Consider the following 19,946-nt stretch of genomic DNA (forward strand, 5'->3'; position numbering starts at 1 on the left):
TCTGTAGTTAAACAAGATGGATTTACTGATTCCTTGTAACAAGGAAGAATATGTATCATGTAGAACAATATAGGATTTGAGCTTGTGTTAAGAATTTTGGAGAGGATTTAAGTATGACTTTACAGTAGATTGGATGCTATTGGGAAGTGGGGGTAATTTTGTGATTAGGTAATTTTAAGAACCTGGAAGACAAGAAGAATGGAGGAAGGCCAAAACTGTGATGGGTAAAGAAGCAGTGGTCACTCATAATCTCCAAGATAGGATTATACTAAGTTATTTTTGTGGCTGGGACAATGTTCATGCTTTTGTCTATGTTTACATATGATTTTGAGGTGCTCTTGCTTTATCTTGATTCATCATGGTCACAGAGTGGCCTTTTCTGAGGTTGTGTTCTATAAAATTGTTTATATTTGATATGAGTACACCAAGGCCTAGCTGATAGCGCCAGTCCAATTTCCAGCTGGCAGGGGCTGTTATTCTCTTTCTCAACCTATTGAGAATTCTGTTCTTCAACAGGTGATACACATCAAAGATGTTTTTTTATTTCTTACGAATGTATGTAAGTTTCAGTCATCTAAAGTATTTAGTATACAGTTTCTGCTTTGTTTCTGTATTTATGGGCAGTAGTTCTTAGGCTACATGTTAGAACCTGTATTTGTCGTTTTCAAATGAAATTAAGTATTTCTTATCTAAATTTAGAGCACAGTAAATCACATGTCCTAATACCAAGTTAAGAGGCAGAATGAAATTTTACATAGCTGCACCTGGTATCAGTTCTTAAGCTTTGTATTAGGACATTTGCCTCCTTAGTTTTTGTTTCTTTTGCTTCATTTTGACTTTTTTTTATATATGTTGTATAGAAAAATTTCTAAAGATTAAAAACAGATTATTAAAGTAACCTTTAATTCCATTATCTTGTGTTCTTTCTTTCTCTTACACAGATGTATTGTATATGGAATACTTATGTGCATATCTTTATTAAAATAAGAACATAATTTTTATAAACTTTGTCATTCGTGCAGTATTTTGTGAAAAGCTTATGAGCTAATATATTTCTAAGACATTATTTTAATCACATAGATGTACTGTAATAGCCAATACCCTATTGATGGACATATTAGATTTTTTAGTTTTTTCCTCTATTATAACACTGATGACTGTCTTTGTAGCATAAATTTTTTGTACATCCTTAGCTATTTCCTTAGAATGAATTTCTTAAAGTGAAATTTCTGAATCAAGGGATGTATATATCTCTTTTAAGCCTTTTAATCTGTATTGTTAAATTCTTCTCACAATTTTTTTTTCTTTTACCAGCAGCATCAGGGTCACTGTTAGCCAGTATAACAATTTTATGTGAACGAGAGAATCTCATTCTTCTGTGTAGATGGTATCCTGCAACAGGATCACAGTTTGGGTGGTGAGAGGAATGGGCTGGATGTCAGCTTCATTTGATTTCCTTGCTGGAGCCCTTGGTGAGGGTCCAGTCTGCACAAGCGTCTATAGTGGCATTGAGCAAAGTATGAGAGTACTGAGTGCCTACACTGTGTTTTAGTTTTCAAGACACAGAGGTTGCTGAAACTGTAGTAAATAAGAGCTTAGACTTCGGATTTATACTTAAGTGTTGGTCCCCATTCTGCAGTTTCCTAGTTCATTAACACAATCGAGTTTAGTCCTCTAAATTTAGTATCCTTATCTGCAGAATAGGGATAATTATGGTATTCTTCTCATGGGGGTCATTGTAAGGGTTAAATGAGAAAATGTATTAGGTTAAACCTTAAAAACCACGATTTTCATATGGTTCAACCTAAATACCTTAAGCCCTTAGCATAGTGCCAGAGACATGGTAAGTGTTCCATAGAAGTTAGTAGTCGTATTTTTATTATTATCATTATTATTATTGAAATTGTGCTTTAATTTTTTATAATTAGGTGCTTAGTGGGTACCAATTGCTGCATATTATATTCCCTGAACCACATTGAAAATTTAATCTATTTTAGAAAAAATTTAGGGACTGATTGTAAAAAATAAATATTTGAATGGTTAGAAAAAGCCAGTTTAGAAGTTTAATCCAGATTTTCCCCCACATGTTACTTAATTATAAGCACATTGAAATAACACTACTTTTAAGAAAGAAGCAATGGTTTCTGGTGCATAATAACCTTTTCCTATCCAGTGCAGTTGTATAATCAAACAACATGGCTGTATCTCACAGAGTTCACATGGTACACTTGTAACTTTGTTTCTTCACTGTTTTAGATGCAAAAAAGTCTGATATAATTCAAAAACATCATTTTGGCTCTGTTCAAGTTATTTCATATCTTTACGTTAAGAGGCCTGGTTTTTTCTTAGCAGCAGAACCACTTGTTATGTATTAGGAAAACAACCTCAGGGTCTGTTGTGTAGCAAGTGGAAATTACATGAATGTTGTATTACTTTTACAAGCTCCCATGAGTATTTGAAAGCTTACAGTGTTCTGTTTTGTAGAACCCTTGGCCATTTGGGAAAACAAAAGACTAGCATATACATAGAAGACAAAAGCCAGTATTCTGAAGGCTATACATATTGCCCATGTGTTTACCCAGATTCTCTCCCTTGAGGATGATGTGGACAGAAATTAAATATGTTAGCCGAAAGAATTTCAACTTGTGCTAAATGTAACTAGTATCAGATATTTGACCCTAATTATTATCTTACAGATATGTGATACATATGTTTAACTCTCCCCCATTCTGTGTCTTGTGTCTCTTTTCTAGCCCTCAGTTGCATTCACATATATTCTGTCATTTAGCTAATTTTGCTGAGATTTCAGCCCTAGTCTTGAGTCTTCTCAAAATCTTCCATTTTGGGGGCGCCTGGGTGGCGCAGTCGGTTAAGCGTCCGACTTCAGCCAGGTCACGATCTCGCGGTCTGTGAGTTCGAGCCCCGCGTCAGGCTCTGGGCTGATGGCTCGGAGCCTGGAGCCTGTTTCCGATTCTGTGTCTCCCTCTCTCTCTGCCCCTCCCCTGTTCATGCTCTGTCTCTCTCTGTCCCAAAAATACATAAACGTTGAAAAAAAAATTAAAAAAAAAAAATCTTCCATTTTGTACTAGTTGCTTAGGAATAAAAGCTCACAGCTTCACTCCAGCTTTTGGATCCCTCTGTGGGCTCTGTTTTAGCCATACTCATTCGTATTCTTTATTAGTATTTATGAGTACCATGTACTAGTTACTGAGCTGCGTGCATAGAATACAAAGACGACTGTGACAATCCTTGCCTCTTGCGGTAGAGATACTCAGACATAATAAATGTTGAATAATTACTGTGTGGCAGATACATCATGCTCTGTGTTATGGTTTTAGTTTGCTAGAGCTTCTATAACAAAATGCTACAGACTAAAAGTGGCTTAAAACACAGAGATTAATTTTCTTACAGTTCTGGAAGCTAGAAGTCCAAAATGAAAGTGTTAGCAGGTTTGGTTTCTCTTGACGCTTTTCTCTTTGGCTTGCAGATGGCTACCTTCTTTCTGCGTCCTCATGTGGTCTTTTCTCTGTGTGCGTGCACCCCTGGTATCTCTTTGTCCAAATTTCCCCTTCTTGTAAGGACACAGATCAGATTAGAACGTATCCATACAGCCTTATTGTATCTTAATTACCTCTTTAAAGGTTCTACTTTATTTTATTTTTTAAGTTTTTTTTACTTATTTTGAGAAAGAGAGAGAGGGAGAGAGAGAGTGAGTGAGTGAGCACAGGTGGGACAGGGCCTGTCAGTGCAGAGCCCGAAGTGGGGTTCAATCTCACAAACAGTGAGATCATGACCTGAGCAGAAATCAGCACACTTAACCGACTGAGCCACCCAGATGCCCCTAAAGGGTCTGCTTTAAATACAGTCACATTCTAAGATACTAGGGATTAGAGCTTTGACATACGAACTTTGAGTGGTGGAGGGGAACCCAGGTCAGCCCCTAAAAGTTATATATATAGAGATAAATAAGCCACAGTCCTTACTATCTAGAAACTTACTCTATTATAGGAATGACAAATACAAATGACAATTATAATAGATTTTTAAGGTATAGAGATAGTATAGAGGTGGTGATTATGATTTTATGATTTTTATGATCTTGTCTTCAAGTGACCACAGATGATTATAATGCAGTTTTATAAGGTTTCTATTAGAACTATGTGCACAGTGTGAGTGGAGCACAGAGGAGAAGACCCTACATGGAGTAGAGTAAGATTGAGTAGGGCATTCATTCCAGCCTGAGAGAAGTAGTGTACAAAGTTAGAAAAAGAAAGCGAAGGTGGCTGGAGAATAGAGTCCCTAGAGTGGAGGAGTGTTGGGAAGTCTACTCTCCTCCTCGCCGAGTCTCCATTCATGAAGTATTCTCTTATGGATAAACTGTGGTCAGTACTGAGAATATACAGCTCTGGCCTCTAAGATGCCTAAATTCTACTGAGTAGAGAGTGTCCTGCAGATAACTAAATGTCATAGGAAGTTCCCCGTCTTCTTTTGATCATGTATAAGGACTTCAGAGTTTCTTTTCTAAATGATAAGGAGCCATTGGGTGGTTTTGAGACAGAAGGTGATACAATTCAATTTGCATTTAAGAGTATAGTATTAAATGCAGTATCATGATAAGCAGTATCAGTTTTGGGGTAAGGTCAAGGGAGTGCAGAGATGATGGTTAGAAGATCAATTACAATTCAGTTGCAGTGGCAGCAGAGATTGAACATAGAGGGCTTAGTGATTGATAAATTAGATATGACTGACAGAAATCAAAATGACTCCTGAGTTTTTGATCTGAGTATTTAAGGAATATGAGAAGTAAACCAATGGAGGAACAGGTTTATGGGCAGTATGCTAACTTTAATTTTGGACGTGTTAGTATGAGTTAATCTTTGGTGCACCCAGGTAAAATGCAGACATTATAGAATAGTAGTTGTATATATGGTTCTAGAGGTTGGGAGACATTTGGGCAAGAAACATGGTTGGAATCATCAGTGTGTAGGAGTGAATGAGATCATGTAGTTAGTATATAGAATGAGAAGAGAGAGAAGCCTAGGAGATCCTCCTGTAGGAAATATAGATCCCAGTCTCAATGTAGGTTCTTGTCTTACTGTTGGAACCTAGGGTACCTTTGTTAAATGTATTGCCCCTGCTGGGAGTGTGAACATTTTTTTTTTAATGTTTATTTATTTTTGAGACAGAGACAGAGCATGAGTGGGGGAGGGGCAGAGAGCGAGGGAGACACAATCTGAAGCAGGCTCCAGGCTCTGAGCTGTCAGCACAGAGCCCGACGCGGGGCTCAAACTCGCGGGGCTCAAACTCGTCAACTGAGAGATTATGACCTGAGCCAAAGTCAGACTCTCAACCGACTGAGCCACCCAGGAGCCCCGACACTTTTTTATTCTTCAACCATTTTCATTGAGGTGTCAGTTATATAGAGTACATTGTTTTTAAAACTACATATATCTTTTAAAATCCTACTTAGCCTTCAAGGAATATTAAATGCTACATTCGTGGAAGATTTTGTTTTTGGTCCTTCCCATTATTAAGTAATCCTTTCATCTTGGAATCATAGCACTGTGTAACTTTTCTGAGACATTTAATACCCATTCCTTTACCCCACTCCCATGACCTGAAGTAGTTACTTGTTTACATATCTCTATCCCTTGTTTTAGACTCCAAGCTGATAAGGAACAGGATCTGTGTAGGCACCTATATGGAGCATATTCTTAGCAAATGTGGCCAGTTAGTAAATTTCACTAATTGTTCTCCAGTTGAAGGAGTTTCAGATTAGATAGAAATTATAAAATGGAGACATGATAACATAATGCAGATATAAGCCAATAAATACATAAAATTTCTTAATTATGAAGTAATTTGGGATGAAAAAAATCATCTCATAAAAATTAATTTTTCTTGGGGTGCCTGTGTGGCTCAGTCAGTTAAGTGTCCGACTTCGGCTCAGGTCGTGATCTCACGGTTTGTGAGTTCGAGCCCCGTGTCGGGCTCTGTGCTGACAGCTTGGAGCCTGGAGCCTGCTTCGGATTCTGTGTCTCCCTCTTTCTCTGTTCCTCCCCTGCTCTCACTCTGTCTCTCTCTCACTCTCTCAAAAATAATAAAGATTAAAAAAAGTTAATTTTTCTTAAAAACCTTACCTTTCATAATAATTTTATTGAAAAAATAAAACCTAGCTAATATACTTCTGTTTGCCAAAATACAAAAGAAACATTTACACATTGATAATAGTTATCATTTTCTTAAAATTAGTGATTTTGTTGATTGTATACATACTCATCAATTTGTCCTTATAGCCATTATTTTTTATTGAAGGCAAATGTACATGGTGATATCTTTATAGATATAAGGGGGTTGGGGCTTAGAGATTACGTAATTTGTATGCAACGTCACAAATGTTATATGGCATAACTGAGTGGATTGAGTTCTGTCTTTAAAGCGAATGTGTGTAGTTTTATTACCTGGATTTTGAGAATCTTAAGATCATAAAGTACAAGACAAAAGAATTGGCAAATATGTAGCTTATATTCATGCACAATTGTAAAGCAAGGATTTTAGGTATGATGTCCATGAGAGAATCTCTGAACAACTACATCCAAAATTGTATACCTGTATAATTTTTCATTTTCATCACATGCTTATAAGGATCTCAGATGACCCCCCTACATCTCCAAAAAAGATGAAGATCTAAGACATGACATCTCTTCTAGTTTTAATATTCTGTAAGCTTATGATTCTTTGCTGTGTATAAACAAAAACACAGCTCTAAGACAAGAATGATTAAAAATAATTATGATAGAAAATAATTATGATAGGCACATGAAAAATATTGTTTCCGCATCAAATGCAGATCTCTTTAGAATAAATTCCTTGTCCTTCAGACCAGTGAGAAATTTTTATGGAATTTTTTTTTTCATTCATTCATTTCCCATTTAATTGGGAATGGGATGTGGCAGGGAGGCATATATTTAAAAAGGCAAAAAGACAGTTACTGAGTTAATTTTAGAGTGATAATATGCTAGGTAGATCATGGCTTTATATTTAATCTTACCTCTTTCTTAGCTGTTTTCAAGCTGAGGTAGAAAGTCAGTGGCAGAAAATTGTGGTATCCCCTGCACCACAAACATTGTGTTATCGGCTTGAAGGTATAGCTACTTCTAAGGGTATTTATTGTAGGTTTTTATGTGTAGTAGCTAAAATTTGAAGCAGCTTAAAACTTCCTTTTTTAAAAAAATGTTTGTTCATTTTGAGAGGGAGTGAGCTAGCGAGAGAGTGTGCGCTGAGGAGGGTGGGGGGAAGCAGGAGAGGAAGGATCCCAAACAGGCTCTGTGCTTGAACGCAGGGCTTGAACTCACGAACTGTGAGAACATGACCTGAGAAGAATTCACAAGTAGGAATCTTAACTGACTGAGCTACCCAGGCACCCCGCAACTTAAAACTTCAGTAGAACAATAATTTTGAAAAATTAAAACACATGCTACTTTGGATTTTTACACAGCTTTTATAGTTTGGTTCTCAAAGAATATTTGACAGTTATCAGGAGACTTCTGATTTTGGCTGTGGTGGAGTAGAAGGGATTGAATTACTCTCCTACCTGAAACAATGAAACAACTGAACAAAGTGTATGAAAAAACAAGTTTGAAGCCATTGGATAGCAAGAAATGAAGGGCAGTGATCTCCGAAAGATGAGAAACCAGAAGTTGAGCACTGTAGTTGCCTGGAGAGTTTCCAGACTGTAGTCCAGGAAGGAAGGGCCCAGGCAGAGTCTGGAAGTGTACCTGACAGAGACAGAGCTGGGAATATAAGGAGGTCATAGTAGGTAGAGTTCTCAGAGTAGAAAGAAAGAAATCTGCCCAGAGAGAGCACTCTGGAGATCAGAAGAGCCTCCTCCAGTCGGCAGCTGAATACTGATTGGTGTATACATTTGAGGAAACGACCTGAGACCAGAGAAAGGGAATATTCCTTCAAGCTCACACAGGGCTAGCAGTAGTGCAGCAAATAATTAGAGCTAATAAACCAACAAGGAGATAACATGGGATCGTAAATGAGTACACATCCAAATGAAGTGAGAGAAAGAGGGAAAAGGGAACAAAGAGCATATGGGACAAGTAGAAAATAAACAGCAACTTTACTAACAATCACATAAATCACATTAAGAATAGACTGTCAAAAATAAACCATCTATTTTGGTGTTGTCTCAATAGCTTAAATTTGTTTTTGTTACCCTTGCCTGAGGAGACATATCTAGAAAAATGTTGCTGTGGCTGATGTCAGGGAAATTCTCTGTGTTCTCTTCTAGGAATTTTATGGTTTCAGGTCTCACATTTAAGTCTTTAATCCATTTTGAGTTTATTTTTGTGTATGATGTAAGAAAGTGGACCAGTTTCATTCTTGTGCACATAACTATCCAGTTTTCCCAACACCATTTGTTGAAGAGACTGTCTTTTCCTCACGTAATATTCTTGCCTCTTTTGTCATAGGTTAATTTACCATATAAGCATGTATTTACTTCTGGGCTTTTTATTCTGTTGTATTGTCTGTTTTTGTGCTAGTACCAAACTGTTTTGATTCTTACAGCTTTGTAGTGTATCTTGAAATCTGTAATTGTGATACCTCCAGCTTTGTTTTCCTTTTTCAGAGATTGCTTCGGCTCTTTAGGGTCTTTTGTGGTTCCATACACATTTTAGTATTATTTGTTCTAGTTTTGTGAAAAATGGTATTTTGATAGGGATAGGTTTTTTGTGTTGAATCTGTAGATCGCTTTGGGTAGTATAGACATTTTAACAATACTAATTATTTCGATTTATGAGCTTGGATATCTTTCCATTTGTTTGTATTACCTTCAGTTTCTTTTCTAACTGTTTTATAGTTTTCAGAGTATAGGTTTTTCATTTCTTTGTTAAAGTTTATTTCTAGGTATTTTTTTGGTGTGATCAAAATGTATACTTTAAATATGTGTACTTTAATATATCTTTTCTATACCATAATAGATCTAGTTTTTTAAAAAAAAGATTTAGGGAAGTACAGTATGTGAAATAATAAATTCAGATTACACAGTTGTTGTGGTTTTTGGGTCATAAGTTTGTGAGACCTATATTCATTTATCTCCATATATTCATGATACCTCCTTTGGATATTTTTTATGTGTATCCAGACTAAACCTCTTTAAACTTAACTCTAATTTCTAACTTCTTTTCCTCCTTCTGTCTTTATTTATTCTCTAGTTTTTGCATCTTTGTGTTACTTTTCATTTTCCCATTTTTCATGCAAGAAACTAGAGAATTATCTTTGATACTTATCCCATACTTCATCATCAAGTTGTGTCATTGAGAACATATCTCAAATCTGTAATCTCTTTACCACCACCACCACCTTCCTGGTTCAATTTGCTGTCCTCTCTCACTAAAAAAAAAAAAAAAAAAGCCTTCTTGATTATGTTCCCTGATTTTATTCTTGACCCCTTCAATCTAATTTCCAGGTAATAGCTAGAGATGATCTTAAGAAGATGTTCACTTAAGTCATGTTACTTCCCTGCTCTGATCTTTTTGACGTTTTCTCCTTGCTCTTAGGATAAAGTCTGAATCCTTTAAATATAATCAGGTTCCCATTTGTCTCTTGTTTATTGTATTCTTACCACAGAGGCTAGTTTTTAGTTTTTTAAAATCTCCAAGATCTTTTTACTCCAGAACTTTATCCCGTGGTGTTTTCTGAGCCTGCACTGGTTTTCCCACTACTCTTTCAGTGCCTTGCAGTGCAGGCTTTTCAGTCTTCGCTTAAATGCTGCTTCTTCAGAGAGGCCTTTTCTGACTTGTCCAATCCGAATTGGCATCCACACCAAATGCCATGTGGGTTTTCATTGTAGCTATGATTCAGGGTTTTGGGGTGTGAGGAAAGGGGTGAGGGAAGTATTTATTTATATGTGTGTATGAGAGATTATTTGATTAATACCTCTTTCCTATACTCATCCAAAAAGTTCCTTGACAGTGGAGACCTCTCTTGTTCACTACCATCTAGCCATCACCTGGCTCAGTTCCTGGTACAACTGACAACATTTATTAAATGAATGTTTAGAGAAAATGTGTTGGAAAGAAATATACCAGTGTTGCCTTTTAGTGTTGCACATTGTAAGATTTCCACAATGAACTATTAGGAGTTTCTAACAAGAAAAATTATACATAAAATGTCTATACTTTTTGCCATTACTAGGGATGAAAAAGCAGATGTTATTATGAGACTTGGGGTTTTAGTTTTTGATACTTTGTAAAATAAGTGGCCTCGATAATGCTTACTTGACTTTTAATACCTTGGAGCTGCATAGCTCTACACCGTACTTTTTAGGTTGTATTGTTGATGAATACTGGCTTCTGGGTTCGGGTAAAGCAGAGACTTAGTACAAATGTTAGGTATAATTCACCTAAAAGGATGTATGTATTTCTTGCCCGGATCTACGTACAATTTATTTACCATTTTGCATTCTTTAGCTTAGCGTGTCTTGCTGTATTTTTCTAGTTCTGTTAGTTTTTTGATAGGTCATCTTTACTTAGGATATATTATATTCTTCACAGTTTTTACCAGTTTTCACTAAATGGAGAAAATTAAGATTTTCTGAATTCTCAGTATCCATCTATGGCAACTTTGGTGCTGGACATAATGGTGAATATCCTCCAAATCTCTTAAAGTTTTTATTGAAAATCATATATGTTTGTTTTTTAAAATATAAAGTAAAGCTTTGTATCTTTGAGATAATTTGTTAAATAGGCTTATTAGTTCAGTTGACCCTGAACAACATAGGTTTGAACTGCCTGGGTCCACTTACCATGGATGTTTTTTAGTAAATGCAGGATAGTACTGTAAGTGTGTTTTCTCTTACGATTTTCTTCACATTTCCTTTTCTCTAGCTTACTTTATTGTAAGACTACAGTGTATGATATATACAACGTACAAAATATGTGTTAATGGACTATTTATGTTACATGTAAGACTTCTGGTCAGCATTAGGCTATCACTAGCAAGTTTTTTGGGGAATCCAAAGTTACACATGGATTTTCGACTGTGTGGGGGAGTTGGCACCCTAACCCCCTGTGTTGTACAAGGGTTACCTGTACTTTGAAGTTCTGAAAATACAGTTCTCAGAAAATTACGAATGTGACTCAGTGGCTTATTATATTTATTTTTTACTCATCATTTAAATGAACTTGTTTCTCACCCAGAAATGCTTTTTACAATTTTATTTAAGTGTTTGTATTCTTTTGTTTCTCTTTTTTAAATGCCCTTTGTTAATGTCATTTCATTTATATGTATAATAAATGTATACCAACTTTTTTTAACAGATAAAATAATTAGACACAGGGCTTGTACCCTGAAGGACACTGCACATGCCATCATTGCAGCTGAATTGGATCCAGAATTTAATAAACTCTGTGAAGAAATAAAGGAAGCAAGAATAAAAAGAGGTAAGTTCTAGAAATGACCTTGGCTACTGAAGCCCAAGAGTCATTGAATGTTACTGGGTGGTGTCTCTTCAGCGTTGCTGGCAGAATGAAAATAATGCATCCTGAGGCACAGACTGTATATAATTTCTGATATTAATATGTGTCATTTAAATTCTCAAAGATACATATATTTTTAAGTTTATTTATTTTGGGAGAGAGAAAGTGCATGTGGGGGGAAGGGCAGAGAGAGAGGAGAGAGTGAGAATCCCAAACAGACTTGGCACCTGCAGCATGGAGCTCGATGGGGGGCTTGAACTCCTACACTGTGAGATCATGACCTGAGCTGAAGTCAGACACTTAACCAACTGAGCCACACAGGTGCCCCTTAAAGATATTTTACTTTTACTTTTTGTGAAAGTTTTAGTGCAGCAATGCAAATTACAGAAATAGAGTTCTGTTCAGTGAAATTTTTTTTGCAGGAGTATCTCTTTGTTAATTATTGTTTTTTTTTCTTTTTTAAACTAAAAATTTTTAAATTGTTTTTAATCTTTTTCTTTTTTTAGAGAGAGAGAGAGAGAGAGCGAGGAGCAAGTGAGCGAGGAGCAGAGAGAGAGAGGGAGAGAGAATGCCACAAGGGGCAGAGAGAGAGACGGAGAGAGAGAAAAGCAGGGTCACCTGAAGTGGGGCTCGTGTTTTTACCCAAAGTGGGGCTCATGTTCACCTGAAATGGGGCTCGAGCTCACCCAGAGCTGGGTTCGTGCTCACCTGATGTGGGACTTGAACTCACGGAACTGTGAGATCATGGCCTGAGCTGAAGTCAGATGCTTAACTGACTGGGCCATCCAGGCACCCTATTGATTTTTATTCTTAAAGGATTTAGATAGACCTTCATATCTGTAGAGGGCTTACTTTTTAAAAGCTTTTAGAAATACTGTTTTTGTTTTCCCTGTTGATAGTTATGTGCAGTTTTGTTAATATAAAAATAAAGAATTAGCAAATGTGGTTTGTTCATTGAATGTATAATCCTGTCCTTGAGGAACCCACACTTTAGTAGGAGACAGAGAGAAATGTGAAACGAATCAAGTACAGTTGAGGTATATGAATCGATTGGAACATGTTTATAGCACAGAGGAGAGACCTCCTGTTAAGGATCCCAGCATTTTGTCCAGAGTTTGGGGAATGAATATAGGGGTGTTGTCTCTAGTGGAGCAGAAAAAGGGAGGCAGTGACAGAGGAGGAGGTGGTATTTGTAAGCACAACAGATAATAGCATGTGTAAAGGCACAGAGATGTGAAATAACATGGTGTATTTGAAGAACTGAAAACGGTTTGGTATTGCTGAAGCTGTACAGAATGGTGGGAAATAGAGCTAAAGAGATGAGCGGAGTCCAGGACATTGAAATTAAGAAGCTTTTTTTCTACTTCCTTAGGCCCTCCCGGGTCACCGAATCTTATAATATAGGGTCTGGATATCATAGCATGTGGCATTTTGTCTTTTTTTTGGGGGGGGGGGTCTCTCTTCCTTATTTGGAACGTAAGTGTTGTGAATGGTTTGTTCACAGCCCTGCTGAAGTCCCTGGAACTCTGTCCTATAAATATTTGAATGAATCAATGCCAATGCTAAGGAGCTTAGACTTTATCCTGTAGGTCAGTGTCTTTCAAAATGTATGTGCCTAATACCCACATCAGCTTATTAGACTTAGTGAGTTAGATTCTCCGAGAGGAGTGAGGCTGAGAAATCTGCACTTTAACAAACTACTCAAGTGGTTTTTTTGTACGCTAAAGTTGAGAATCATTGCCATAATATGTGTCATTGAAGTATTTTAAGCTGTGGAGTGAATTGGTACATTGCTATGGCAGCAGGAAAATAGCAAGGTCTCAATGTGGCAGGATAGGAAGATGAGAGACAATTTAAAAAACTGTTGGAGCCAGTTTGGAAAACAGTTGGGCAGTTTCTAAAAAATTAAGCATAACATTTACCATACGACTCAGTGATTCTACTCGTAGGAAACACCCCAGAGAAATGAAAACACATGCCCATATAAAGACTATTCATAACAGCTAAAAACTGGAAAGAACGCAAATGTCCCATCAGCTGGTGAATGGGTAAGCAAATGGTATACGGATACTGCTCAGCCACAGAAAAGAACCAAGTACTGATACATGGTACAACATAGATGAACTTCAGAAACATTATCCTAAGGGAAAGAATCTAGTCACAAAAGACCACCTGTGTGTGATTCCATTTATGTGGAACATTCACAAAAGACAGGTCTGTGGAGACAAAGGGTAGATTAGTGGTGGCATGGAATAGTTATGGTGATTGCATAGCTCTGTAAGTTTACTAAAATCATTTAATTGCATGCTTAAAATGAGTGATTTTTATGTTATGTAAATTGTACCTCAGTAAAGCTGTTGGAGGAAAAAAACTGTTGGAGCTGTCCAGAGTTTTAATTATCAAAGAGGGCATTGTTAGGGAAGGAAAAGTCAAAATTGGCTGCCATATTACAGGTTTAATGACTTAGTAGATGCTAATACTACCAATAGAGATAGGGAATAACTCCATAGAGATAGGGATGGACAGGTTTTTTTGTGAAGAAAGATAAACTAGTTATCTTTAATTCGACCTATCTTTAGGATATCTAGTTGGAGATATCAAAGAGGCAGTTGGATATATGGGTCAGAAACTCAAGACATGCTTGGGGTAAACATGGATTTGGGAATTATTATGTAGTGGTAGTAGAAGCTGAAGGCATGAATGATACTTTATGGTAGAAGGTATAGATCAGAGTGAGAAGAAAAGGGATTCCAGAGACAACCCTAGGAAACATCAACATTTCAGGACTACCTAGAAGAAACAAGTCTAGTGAAGGAAATTGAGATGGAGTGGTTACTCTTAGGAAGATAATATCGGAAAACCAAACTTACTGCAGTGTGGTGTGACAGGCAGCTAACACCAGCTAACCCATTCATGTGAATGGGGTTTAATGGACCAACAGACACTTACTACATTCTAAGATGGCAGAAATAATGACTTTTAGACCATATATTATCGTTGTCCTACAGTCATAAGAATGTGTGCCTTTGCAAATTAAACCGAGTAAACATAGGGTTCCTTTAAGGATTATGTGTTAAGCATGGCCTGCTAGGTTATTCTGTTATGATTTTATATCTAGTTTCTTTTCCATCTTAAAACAAACGATGCTTTTTTCATCCAAATTACAAACTGTCCAGGTATAATTAATGACTAAAACTTAGTTCTATATTTCAAACTTTTTTTTTTTTAACCTTGTTGGTTTATGTAGCTAGGAATATTTAAATGGGTGTTGCTTATCTTCTGCCTGCAGGCTTATCGGTAACAGCAGAACAAATAAATCCTCATGGCACTGGAGCTCGGAAGACAGAAACTAGAGTTGAAGAGGCATTTCGGCACAAACAAAGAAATCCATTGGATGTCTGGCACAACTCTGCAAATAAATGTGCATGTGAGTGTTTGAGGAGACCCTGTTATCCAATAGTGGGGACACCTGAGAAGGATGCAGATTTGTTAGGAACTGGGGACACAAACCAGGTGCTGTTGTTTCCCCACACATCTTCTCAGCTTTTCTCTGTTCAGAGGGGAAGGGCTTGTGGGGTCGGATGCTGAATGAGGAACATGCTTCTCTAACCGTATTTGCTCTTTTCTGTTTATATTCAGTGCTTGCGGGTGTTGAACTAGGTTTGAATATTTTCAGTCTTAAACTTTGGATTTGGGGTAGAGATGTGGAGCCAACAGACGTTTCATCCACCCCTGCCTCCAGTCCTAACCCTTGCTCTATAATGTACCAGATACTCTCTTTATGGTGGAGAGTAGAAACTTTGACTTAAGGGAGTGGCTGACAGTAGGAGGTTCATTTTTCTGAGAGAGTATCTTGTGCTCACTTTGAAAAATGTGTACAGCCCTTTTAATCTATTTTTGTTTAAGTGAGATACACCTAGGGAAAATTTAGTACTAGTTCTAAGTTTTCTTCACTTTTCCTCATTCATGGTGATATATAAGATTTCCAGAAGACAGATGTTAACTAACACAGCATCTTCCTAATATAGTCCATATGTTTCACTGAGGTTAGCCATACTGTTCTGGTATAAAAGTGGCAATACTGTTGAAACTGTCAGTAAAGCTGGCCATAATATGTTCGTTCACCAGTGGCATTGACTTCGAATGGATGAAACATACTCATTGTTTTAGCTTTTGTCTTTGTGATAAGTGGCATTCATATGTGAGAAATTTTGAAGGATTTAGTAGTATATTTGGTTCCATGAAACTGATTAAAGCTATTTGGTATAGTTGTATCTTGGATCATCATCTGGATTATAGAACATAGCACTCTAATTTAAACTTTGAAGTCCTGTACATTCTCTATATCTGATACAAATATTTACTAACTAAAACCCATTGAAAATTGGCTTTAAGCAGTTTAAGTTCCTTTAAACATTAAAATGTTATTTTAATCTACAAATGTGAGTTTTGTTTTCTCTTACCAGTAGATGGCATATGTGACTCATCATTTGTCTGTTTTACATTAAGTTACTTGAATTATAGATCTAAATATCCCTAAGGGAGAGTTGCTTTCCTGAGGTCTTAGTTTTGGAAACAAGCTCAGAGAGGCTATAAAAATTGACTGTAAAGATTGTGCCCCTGTATTGGTTTTTTTTTCCACACAAAGTGTCCCGTGAAAGGAAGTGGTATGTTAAAGATTAGTTCCGTAAATGTACATACTACCATATGCCAGGTGCTGTGGAGCTACAGCAGCGCCTAACACAAAATTCCCTATTCCTGTGGAGCTTATATGATCAAGTTCTCTTATTTTGCCAAAATCATACTAACCACTAGAAATAATTCTATAAGGAGGGGAAAAATATTTCTAGTTTGACATCCTCCCAAGTGAGAACATTTTTTTGTTGTTGTTAGCTGGGATGAAAGTGTTAGAAATAAACTTGCTTCAGTAGGCCTTCTACAGCCTTTGCTTAGTGTACTACAGATCAAACAATTGAGCTGGCTCTTGATTGAGCAGAGTTGAGCTGCTACTTGTTCTAGAGTTCTGTAGCTTAGTGAGGAAGGGAAAGGGGAACCTCTTGTACTTTTGGTTGCACGGTTGGAGAATAAGTGAGGTCACACTGTCAGGAGTGACTTGTCAGGTAGTAAAAACCTAACAGCTCCACCTTTTAGAGAAAGAACAAGGTGAATTTTTTTCCCCATTTTTAACGTGTACTGGATTAGTTTTTCATATAGTTAATGGAATGCTTACAAATGCCCATCACTTTAGCTTATGTACAGCTTTTAACAGTAAACTAATAAATTTCTTCTCCAATTACCCTGTAACTGTAAATTATAAAAATAGAAATTAGTAGGGGGAAAAGAAATGGTGAGATGATTCAAATGATACGGTTTTGAAGGCAAAATATAGTTTGAACCAAGTGACTAAATAACTTGAATTTTGGAAATAATTTCAGAAATCTTTAGTAGATTTATTCTTAGATAAGAAAGAAGAGTAATATTTATAACAACATTTGTCCATTTCCTGTGAATACCTTGGTGTCTTTACATACAGAGACTCAATAAGGATTAAAGATGAAAGGACGAAAAAGTATGTAAATGCATATTTGGGGAATTAAAGATTCCTGAGCCTATTGTTAGCTGGAAGTACTCATAAAGCTCATGATGGTTTCTAGCATCTAAAGATAAATACAGTATTTTCAATTTTTGTGGGTCTTCCTTTTCATATAACTGACCAAATATTTATTTTCAGTGTTTTGTTAATGTTGTTGCTACCTTGATAGCAGAGGGCTTAATTTTTTTCCCCATATTTTAAAATAACAACTGTGTAACCAATTGATCCTATTTGATGAACCATTTATAGTAGAGGAGACTAACAGTTGGTTAACCAGATTGTCCTCTATAACCATCATAGGGTTTCTATCCATGACTATACTTAACTGTGGGGATTCCTTCTTTGGGAAGGAGATGTAATAGATAATTCTTTGTGGGATACCTGTAACTATTCTACCTTGATATACTGGAGCATGTGTTCATTTTCTTTCATGGTTTAGGAGCTTTTGGGTGATGCTGGCAAAGCATTTACCTTCCTGGTGGAAATCCAGGGCTATGGCCCCAAACTTTCTAGGCAGACTGGTAATGTGGTCATTTCTGAAATGTACATAATAGATGCATGGTCCTTGGATGTTAGGAATTAGGAATAGTTGTAAATTTAAGATAATAGAAAATAATTAATGCTGGGTAAACTCCTACAGGAAATAAACTTTTAAAAATTTCATTCTTCAGGAAAAAAAAAACTTCATTCTTCAGAGTTCATCTCTGACTTCATATTCATTCTACTTGTAAGTTGTGAGGATTAGTCAGCATGGATGTCAAGAGCTAAGTAGTTTTTGTGTGTTATACCGGTATGGGTTTACTTTCTTTTATGTTCTTTTTTGGGGGTGGGGGGTGGTTTACTTTCTTTTGGGTCTTATTTAGTGAACATTTGTAAAACAAGTATTGCACTCCCAAGTTCTACATATCTGTTTTCCTCCCCTGTAAAATAGTTCGAGTTCGGAGAAAATCGAGGCGGCGATCACAGTGGGGTAAAGGAATTATTAAGAAAAGGAAAGTCAATAATTTAAAAAAAGATGAAGAGGACACCAAATTTGCAGACTATGAGAACCATACAGAGGACAGGAAGTTGCTAGAGAATGGAGAGTTTGAGGTAAGCACTGACTGCCATGAAGAAAATGGAGAAGAGACTGGAGACCTTTCTATGACCAATGATGAATCATCGTGTGACATCATGGACATGGACCAGGGGCAGAGGCTTAACAATGGAGCCGGCACGAAGGAGAACTTTGCATCTACTGAAGAAGAGAGTTCCAATGAGTCTCTACTCGTCAACAGCAGCAGTTCTCTAAATCCAGAGCAGACATCTAGGAAAGAGCCTTTCCTTAAAGGAAGCTGTCTAAATGGTGAGGCCTCCACCGACAGTTTTGAAGGAATACCAGTTCTGGAGTGTCAGAATGGCAAAGCTGAAGTTGTTTCTTTCTGTGGTAGTGGAGATAAATGTAGTTCTGAACAAAAGATTCTCCCAGAGGACCAGTCAAAAGAAAAACCAGAAACTTCAAATGAACATCTTGGAGATGATCCTGAGAAACTAGAGGCACTGGAATGTAGCAATAATGAGAAGTTAGAACCTGGCCCTGATGTGGAGGTCAAAGATGCAGAACTGGATAAAGAAGGTAGAACGAATATTTTAAAAAACCTGAAATTTTAAACTCCTGAGTTAACTAATTGCTTATTTTGTCTGGTCATCAGTAGCGGTAGTTGATAAGCGGTTATAACTCTCTGAGAATCTGTTAAAGTTTTCATCTCTTTCCCTAGAAAAGTAAACACGTGAATACTACATTCGGGTGGAAGTTTCAGAGGGTTTATGGCCCAGAATGTGTTGCTTTCCTGTCTGCCTACTCTTTTGCTTCCCACCTGATTGTCATCCCGATCCTATTGGATTTATGGCTAAAGTAAACCCATAGGTGTTAAGATGGAATTCTGATAAGAATTATTGGGGTGGGGTGGGGTAGGCATGGGCTGAGAAGACTTGGATACTAGGGCAGTATGGTATGTTACACTCTTGTAGACCCACGTTAAATTACCACTTCTGTTCATTATAATCATGTGACTTTGAGCTGGTTACTTACGCTCTCCAAACCTGTTTTTCCATCTTCTGAATTAAACTTAGAGTTGTGTCACTGCAGAGATTAAGTAAGTCATGTATATTAATCACCTGTTCTGGTACCTGACACATACTGAGGTATATTCATTCCAGGCATTCACTGTTGAATCTGAGGGATGTTGAGTCTAAGGTGCTCCATTGCTTTGTAAGGCCATTGGTATAGGAAACGGTAGAATGAGCACTGTCAGATCTACCTTGTTCTCACAGACTCAGAGCACTCTGCCAGCTTCTGACTTCCCGTGGCTATGTGATTCTTTTAAGAAGAAGCAGTAATGGGGGCCTGGGGTTTCCTAGCTTTAGTTTGTTTTTCATTCTTTGGCCCATAGTGGGATGGGGTGAGTTAGAGATCTACCCTTTGAATATACATTTCTGTCCTGAATAGGTACTCTTCTAACACAAGGCTATTTTGAAATTCTGTCATGCTCTCTAAATTGTGCGGAGTTATATATAGCTTTAGCCTGGGATTTGGGCTATGTGGGAAAAGTTTTTTGCTGCCAGTTTTTGAGCCCTTTAGCAGAATTAGAAAGTAGGAAAATAAAATTCAAAGTCTTAGAATTCTTTTAATGGATGAAGAGATAGGTAGGGGTGTGTGTGTGTGTGTGTGTGTGTGTGTGTGTGTGTGTGTGTGTACTGTTCTTAAATGCTACCTATTGAGAATTTTCCTTTTTCTTCAATAATAGAAGGTAGTTTTAAGAGCAGTGTTTATTTTGGTATTTATTTATATTTATCATACGGTCAGAACTTTAAAAATGTGTTGA

At 37.0% G+C, this 19,946-nt stretch overlaps 1 protein-coding gene across 3 annotated transcripts in view; it reads left to right on the plus strand.

Moving 5' to 3' along the window:
• The window catches only part of ATAD2B (ATPase family AAA domain containing 2B), a 191,093-nt gene that overhangs the window by 136,806 nt on the left and 34,341 nt on the right, over nucleotides 1-19,946 (plus strand). For all 3 annotated transcript variants that reach the window (XM_047069264.1, XM_047069262.1, XM_047069263.1), the window contains exons 23-25: nucleotides 11,331-11,453; nucleotides 14,779-14,916; nucleotides 18,014-18,697. In XM_047069264.1, coding sequence (XP_046925220.1) covers nucleotides 11,331-11,453; nucleotides 14,779-14,916; nucleotides 18,014-18,697 — 945 coding nt within the window. The remainder of the gene's footprint in view (nucleotides 1-11,330; nucleotides 11,454-14,778; nucleotides 14,917-18,013; nucleotides 18,698-19,946) is intronic.

The sequence above is a fragment of the Lynx rufus genome, unplaced genomic scaffold (genome assembly GCF_022079265.1).
Source record: "Lynx rufus isolate CCGP_SWC_20201006 ecotype Redwood Valley unplaced genomic scaffold, mLynRuf1.p SCAF_8, whole genome shotgun sequence".
Lineage (NCBI taxonomy): Eukaryota > Metazoa > Chordata > Mammalia > Carnivora > Felidae > Lynx > Lynx rufus.